This window comes from Hyalella azteca, unplaced genomic scaffold (assembly GCF_000764305.2).
Source record: "Hyalella azteca isolate HAZT.00-mixed unplaced genomic scaffold, Hazt_2.0.2 contig3406, whole genome shotgun sequence".
NCBI lineage: Eukaryota > Metazoa > Arthropoda > Malacostraca > Amphipoda > Hyalellidae > Hyalella > Hyalella azteca.
Genome location: NW_025933656.1, coordinates 1 through 8,622, shown reverse-complemented (window position 1 = coordinate 8,622; position 8,622 = coordinate 1). Strand labels below are relative to the sequence as shown.

General features: G+C 39.9%; 1 protein-coding gene across 1 annotated transcript in view; it reads right to left on the bottom strand.

Moving 5' to 3' along the window:
- Positions 1-7,037, bottom strand: part of LOC108677493 (phosphoinositide 3-kinase regulatory subunit 4) — a gene marked incomplete at its 3' end in the record, with an annotated part of 8,806 nt that extends 1,769 nt beyond the window's left edge. The window contains 7 exon segments of the mRNA XM_047879609.1: positions 319-429; positions 2,768-3,008; positions 4,091-4,146; positions 5,101-5,202; positions 5,964-6,058; positions 6,435-6,534; positions 6,913-7,037. Of these exon segments, the coding sequence (XP_047735565.1) occupies positions 319-429; positions 2,768-3,008; positions 4,091-4,146; positions 5,101-5,202; positions 5,964-6,058; positions 6,435-6,534; positions 6,913-7,037 (830 nt within the window).
- Between the last annotated feature and the right edge of the window lie 1,585 nt (positions 7,038-8,622).

Genomic DNA, 8,622 nt, shown 5'->3' with positions numbered 1-8,622 from the left:
AACTACGTATCCATGCTACGGGTGGCGTCATAAGGGATTTGACGTCACAAGTGAGTCATGCCTGGAATTTAATGGGTCAGTATGACCCACAAATGGGGCAAGTGAGTCAAAAAAAGTGCATCGATTTTCGGACGCGGTTGACTCATCAAAGTGGGTCATCCAGACCCGCCCATTTCTCTCAGTGTACCGTTAGATAGCGCACTAATACTGATAAGATATATTGCATTATATATTACAATAACACATCCCCGGCACCTAAAGACATGGATAATAGCTATTACATTAAATATTGATACTAGACATTGCAACCCCCGGCACCTGAAGACATGTATGTTGCCGTTGTCTGCGGCGGCGGCGACGCATTGCTGCGCGGCGCTGGCGGCGAGACAGCGCACCGACGCCCCCAGCCTCCCGTACACACCGCGCGACCTGGTACAATAATTACTATTGTACTTCATTTCATACTTAATTCCATCCATATTTTATCATTATTTCAAGATTATTATGTGTTTTGCGCGACCTGGTACAATAATTATTCTGGTACTTCATTTTATACTTAATTCCATCCATATTCTATCATTATTTCAACGTTATTTTATAGTTGATTCTATCCATAACGACACCAGCCTCCCGTACACCCCGCGCGACCTGGTACAATAATTATTATTGTACTTTATTTCATACTTAATTCCATCCATATTTGATCATTTTTCAACATTTTTATGTGTTTTGCGGGACATGGTACATAAAATAATTCTCACTGTACTTCAACTTTATTTTATACTTGATTCCATCCACATTTTATCATTTTTTTAACATTTTTATGTGTTTTGCGGGACCTGGTACATAAAAAAATTTTTAAGTGCATTCAAACTTTATTTTATACTTAAGTCTATCCACATTTCATTATTTTTTGAACATTACTATGTCTTTTGCGGGGCCTGGTACATGAAATAATTCTCACTGTATATCAACTTTATTTCATACTTAATTCCATCAGAATTTTATCATTTTTTCAACATTACTATGTGTTTTATGGAAACTGGTACATAAAATAATTCTTATTGTATTTGAACTTTATTTCATACTTATTTCCATCCCCATTTCATCATAATTATGTGTTGTGGATGTAGGATTTATATGTATTATGTATTTTTATAATATAAAAATATAAATTATGATATAAATATTTATTATTAATGAATTATAATGAAAAATAATTGATCGCCCGGTAGAGCGCCGATGATGAATAATGTTGCATAGAGCAAATATAATGCATCATAATCATTAAAACAATTAGCTAATAACTTTAGCAACAACTATTGCAACATCGAGATACATATTTTAATTTAATAAATTTTTAAATTGAAATCTCTCACGGAAACTTTATGCTACTAAACAATAATAACTCGATACCTACACACGTTTTAACTGTAACAGAATTAACATATATCATAAGAATATCAACGTTCTCTAAAATAATCAGTCTTCATCACAGAAATATTATAAAATTACAAATCAAAACATCCCATTCAGTGTATTGTGGAAAGCAATAGACTGAATATTCAATAAACAATTGTGGTACAGAAAATGGGTAAGTTTACTTTTATGAATAACTTTTGACTTTAGGAGTGGTAGTATTAAAAGAACGGGACGAATGAATCTGAGCAAAAAACATGTGAATGATTTACATAATTTACACTGTTATTAGTTGGCACGTAGACAAATGAATGTGTCATTGTTGAAATAGTGACACACTCTCTTCCCCACAACACAATTAGAGGGCACAATAAACACAACCCTCACGCCGGCTAAATTGAGTCAGGATGACCTACATAACCGCAATAAAAAATGCATCACTATTAGGACGGCGTGTCACTCATTTCACTAAGTGGGTCACGTGTACCCACCNGGTCAGGCAATACAAGTGGGTCAGGCAATACAAGTGGGTCAGGCAATACAAGTGGGTCAGGCAATACAAGTGGGTCAGGCAATACAAGTGGATCAGGCAATACAAGTGGATCAGGCAATACAAGTGGGTCAGGCAATACAAGTGGGTCAGGCAATACAAGTGGGTCAGGCAATATCAGCACGCACAGCCTGGAAAAAATCACATTGCGACATTTGCACTAAGAAAAATAAAATGGTTATTTCGTCCGACTAGTTACACACTTTTTAGCACACAGCACCAACAGAGAGCAGACGTATCACTGATACGTGCTTGTGCAGGGCTAAAAGATGCATCATTAAAATTTCATTAGTCTTTATTCATCATTATAATTATTACAAAAAAAAATGCTAGAGGATTAATTCATTATTATGATTATAGTATAATCTTATATCTATAATAGGATTATAGCATAATCTTCTATCTACACATACTATTAGGGTTATACCAGCATTTTAATTGGTATCTTCTGAACTAGATATATAAATATAAATATCTAAATCCATTAATAGGCCTATATCATCATCTCACTTCATCATTACCATAATAGAATTTGATGTTATTCATTAATAAGACACTATAAAGATCTTAACCCATCATCAAGCTACAATTATCATGATTAACACTAAACTATTGATATAACTCATTATCAAGACACTAAAAAGATCTTAACCATTATTAAGCTCGTGTAATTATAATCGTAATTCATCATTATCATTACAGAATTTGATATTATTCATTATCAAGACACTATGCAGATCTTAACCCCCCTATTAATTAAGCAACAATAATCATGATTAAGTATAAAGCAAGGCAGACCTGTGCACCCTAGCGGTGTGTTCGTGTAGGTGCGATATCAAGACACCAGCTGGTGCCCAGACCTGCCCAGCTGGTGTAGAGGCAGGAGGTCTACCAGCTGGTGTAGAGGTAGAAGATCTACCAGCTGGTGTAGAGGTAGAAGATCTACCAGCTGGTGTAGGTCTACGGGCACGCAGCTGGTGCAGGCGACGGCGAGTCTTCACCACCTGCCGTAGTGCCATCTCGCTGCCAGATGGTACAGCTACACAACATAAACAAATTATATGTAACCGCAGTGATGAATAAGAAATTTTTTATAAGATGAGTTACAATACTGTACAAAAACTAGCAGTTGCTGTAGCAGCAAGTTACAGCTCAGTTACAATACTGTACTGAAACTAGCAGTAGCTGTAGCAGCAAGTTACAGCTCAGTTACAATACTGTACTGAAACTTGCAGTTGCTTTATACGTATGTTGAACCAGACCTCACCAATGAGGAATTGATGTACGACAATTTTAATGTAGTTCACCCCTAAATTGTAGTTTTAATATAAAATTTCATGTAAGAAATTGGCATTGTCTCATTACACCGGCAAAGATTGCAGTTCTTTAACAGCATCTTATTCCTATTATTCTAACAGCATTTTAGGATGAGTTGGACATTAATTACTTTACATATTTATCAATATAATAGCTTTGATGTTTGAACATGAAGTTAACTAGGAACACGTTGCTCAAAACTGTAGAAATTGGCAGTGGTGACGTAAGAAGTGAATATTTTTCCAATGAAAAAATGATTCAGCAAAAACCCAAACAATAAAAAAATTAAATAAAGGAAAATAATTTTGCATTTAGTGCTACAAAATGGACGTGCCAATAGGAAGCAGTTGCTGAAACGGGTAACAAACAAAAAAACAAAACAAAAAATGCAAACAAAACGAAAACCATAACAAAAAATGCGTCGCAGAAGCAAACCCACAAAAAATAAAACCGAAAATTCTTAAATTTGGAAGAATATTTCGAAGTGAAAAATTCACAATTGATGTGCCAAAGCGGCAATTGCTGAAACACGAATTTTCAAAAAAAAATAAATAAATAAAATAAAAATGCTCATCAAACACAAAAACGCAAACAATAAAACCAATAATTTTTAAATTAAAAAAAACATTTATCAAACAATAAAATCAATAATTTTTAATCATAAAAAATGCTCATAAAACACAAAAACGCAGACAATAAAACCATTATTTCTTAAATTAAAAAAAACATTTATCAAACAATAAAATCAATAATTTTTAAATTAAAAAAAAACATTTATCACTATAGACTTCAAAGTAAACATACCGACGTTGTCAGGAGCGGCGGCCGCGGCTCTCTGGGCCGCAGGGAACGAGTCCACTCTGGCCACACAACAGACAAAAAAATTATTGTGTCATTCTGTCTAAATAATGACAAACTTTCAGCCCGTACCTCTGATACCTTCTCATTGTAGTCAGGGCATGCTAAGCGTACATATAGTATAAGTGGTATAGTATATATAGTACATAAGTAGTATAGTATTTATAGTATAGTATATGGTATAGTATAAGTATATGTATAGTATAACTAGTATAGTATTTATGGTTTAAGTAATATACTATATATAGAATAAGTAGTATAGTATTTATAGTATAATTAGTACAGTATATATAGTATATAAGTTGGCGTGACGTAAAGACTTTTCAAGAGCAAATTCCAAGTCCCAATCAATACAATAAAATAAAGGCAGAAAGATGAATTGAACGCGAGGGCGAATCTTAAGTGTAATGCAAATTCCTTTCGAAAGTAACATAATAATTGAACGTTTATATATATTTAACGGGAAATAATATAATATAGCCCACTAATAACAGCTCGAGTGGCCCACTAATAACAGCTCGAGTGGCCCACTAATAACAGCTCGAGTGGCCCACTAATAACAGCTTGAGTGGCCCACTAATAACAGCTTGAGTGGCCCACTAATAACAGCTCGAGTGGCCCACTAATAACAGCTCGAGTGGCCCACTAATAACAGCTCGAGTGGCCCACTAATAACAGCTAGAGTGGCCCACTAATAACAGCTCGAGTGGCCCACTAATAACAGCTCGAGTGGCCCACTAATAACAGCTAGAGTGGCCCACTAATATGAGTGGCCCCTTAATAACAGCTAGAGTGGCCCACTAATAACAGCTTGAGTGGCCCACTAATAACAGCTAGAGTGGCCCACTAATAACAGCTTGAGTGGCCCACTAATAACAGCTTGAGTGGCCCACTAATAACAGCTAGAGTGGCCCACTAATAACAGCTTGAGTGGCCCACCAATAACAGTAACCTACTCGGTGAGGGCAGAGGGGCCAGACGAGGGGCCGGTGCCCCCCGAGGGCGAGGGGGCGCTGCCGCCCTCCCCCGCCCCCATGCTCCCTGAGCGGCGGTGGGTGCTGTCAGGGAGAAGATACAATGTACACATTAGTACAGAGTATACAAACATACATAATAACACAGCTATACATCCATACAGAGTGTTACCGGACATGTTCCGCTACCTTTAATCTTGTCAGAATGATCGGAGCGCCACGGCCAAACGCCGGCAACTATCTTCTGAAAATTTTAATGATTTTTGCTAAAGCTAAATTGCACTGGGATGTCTTTCATTAAAACTTCGGTTAACACGGTAAAACTTGCCTTTTATTCCAGTAAAGAAAGCTTAAAAGCAACACGTTGAATAAAATAGTACAGCAAGCACGAGAGACATAACGCTGCTAGATGAAACACTTATACTTATAGCACAGCCACAGTAACTAGCGCTAGGGCACAAGATCTCTAGTGGAGCAACGGAGCGAGGTGAGTTAAGGCTAGAACCTCACTGTAGGGCTGGCGGGACACGACTGACTAACCGACTCACTGCCGCTCAGACCTGACTAAGCGACTCACTGCCGCTCAGACCTGACTAACCGACTCACAGCCGCTCAGACCTGACTAACCGACTCACTGCCGCTCAGACCTGCCTTGTACTACGTCGCTACCGCCCAAGTCCGACATAAATGTTACCTAGGCGGCTACGCTACAGAGTTTACAAACATACATGGTATCTAGCATATATATAAGTAGGAGTAGCAGAATGGTGGAGGAGTAGCAGGATGGTGCAGGAGTAGGAGGCTGTAGGAGCAGTAGGCAGCAAGAGTAGGCTGGAGGAACTGACCCAGGTAAGGCAGGAACATCATCACAGGAGAGCGAGTACCGCAGGATCTCAGGCGGGGCGCCGCGCCGGCACACCTCTGCACTCGCCACCTGAATCTGCACGCCCGGGGGAACTGATCTAATTATTTGTATTTAATCCAATTATTTTATTATATTATATATAATTATATATATTATAATTATTATCCAATTATAAAATTATATTCAATCCAATTATTTGTATTGATTTTAGGATTACCTTTGCTTCTGGATTAATTCAATTGGTTGGTTTTTGGATAAAGTTGATTAAATTTGATTTAATTGAAGGGTTTTTGGAAATTATTACAAAAGTCTTTGCCTGTTTTATGAAGTAATTGAAAAAATTGTACATGTCGTCAGTACAAATAACAGTACTTTATTTACAGGTATTTCACTATTTATTTATTGGCATAATTTAATCCACATCAGTAATGATAACGCCCCCGCCACACACCTCGCCCCTGTCGTCCAGGGACCCCCCGTCGCCCCCTGCAGCGCCCCCCTGGAGCGTGGCCCGGCGGTGGCTGTGGACCCCCAGCAAGTGNCAAGATGGCCTCACAGGCAAGTCTCACATTGTGGCCTCACCTTATCATCAGCTACGTGGCCAGTGGGGAGGCTGGCCTCAGTGTGGCCTCACCTTATCGTCGGAGGCGTGGCCGGTGGGGAGGCTGGCCTCAGTGTGGCCTCACCTTATCATCAGCTACGTGGCCAGTGGGGAGGCTGGCCTCAGTGTGGCCTCACCTTATCATCAGCTACGTGGCCAGTGGGGAGGCTGGCCTCAGTGTGGCCTCACCTTATCATCGGCAACGTGGCCGGTGGGGAGGCTGGCCTCACCTTATCATCGGAGGTGTGGCCGGTGGGGAGGCTGGCCTCAGTGTGGCCTCACCTTATCATCGGCGGCGTGGCCGGTGGGGAGGCTGGCCTCAAGATACTTGGTGAGGCTCAGCCTGGGGTGGTCGAGGCCATCCCTGAGCCTCTCGAGGGCCCCACGCAGGTCCGTGAAGCTGAGCAGCGTGCGCCACGCACGGCGCGGGATGCGTGCGCACAGCGCTGACATCACGCACAGCTTTGCGTCGTTAAATAAATTAATATTTCATAAATTTTGGGTTAGAGTTTATTTCATATATATTTCATAAATTTTGGGTTAGAGTTTATTTCATATATATTTCATAAATTTTGGGTTAGAGTTTAAATTAAAAAACTTGATCTATACTTGTCAGCGCTGACATCACGCACAGCTTTGCGTCGTTAAATAAATTAGTTCTTGTTGGTTGTTGTGTTGGTTCTTGTTAATTAATATTCGATAAATTTTGGGTCAGAGCTTAAAATTAAAAATTTAATCTGTACTCATTTGACTTTGATTTACGTCTGAAGATTAGGCTTAAACATTTAACCTAAGATTATGCGTCAACATTTAACCTAAAATTAATTAACCACGCCCTTGATCATTTTGATTTCTTTACAAAAAAATTTGAAAGGCGATGGTAGAGCGCAAAAATTTTGGGAAAGTCTAGCGCATCATGATCAAAAAATAGTCACGAGTTTGTAGCTTCGTCAGCCAATCACTGATGGTTTTCCAAGCTAAACCCACCAATGACATACGAGGAATTAGCAGTTATGTGTACTTAGGCCGCTACGTGTACTTGGGCCGCTACGTGTACTTGGGCCGCTACGTGTACTTGGGCCGCTACGTGTACATAGTATAGCTGCAAGTTTATGGTGATGAGTGGCCCACTAATAACAGCTCGAGTGGCCCACTAATAACAGATTGAGTGGCCCACTAATAACAGCTCGAGTGGCCCACTAATAACAGCTTGAGTGGCCCACTAATAACAGCTTGAGTGGCCCACTAATAACAGCAACCTACTCGGTGAGGGCGGAGGGGCCAGACGAGGGGCCGGGGCCCCCCGAGGGCGAGGGGGCGCTGCCGCCCTCCCCCGCCCCCATGCTCCCTGAGCGGCGGTGGGTGCTGCCGGGGAGCAAGTAAAATGTATACATTAATACAGAGTATACAAACACACATATTAACACAGCCATACATTAATACAGAGTATACAAGGTAACTGGCACACATATTAACACAGCCATACATTAATACAGGGTATACAAGGTAACTGACACACATATTAACACAGCTATACATCCATACAGGGTATACAAGGTAACTGGCACACATATTAACACAGCTATACATCCATACAGAGTATACAAGGCAACTGGCAGACATATTAACACAGCCATACATCCATACAGCGTATACATGGAAACTGGCAAACATATCAACACAGCCATACATCCAAACAGAGTATACATGATAACTGACACACATATTAACACAACTATACATCCATACAGAGAATACAATGTAACTGGCACACATATTAACACAGCTATACATCCATACAGAGAATACAAGGTAACTGGCACACATATCAACACAGCCATACATTAATACAGAGTATACAAGGTAACTGGCACACATTAACACAGCTATACATCCATACAGAGTATAAAAACATACATGTATGGTATCTGGCATAAATGTAAGTAGGAGTAGCAGGATGGTGTAGGAGTAGCAGGATGGTGTAGAAGTAGCAGGATGCTGTAGGAGTAGCAGGATGGCGTAGGAGTAGCAGGATGGT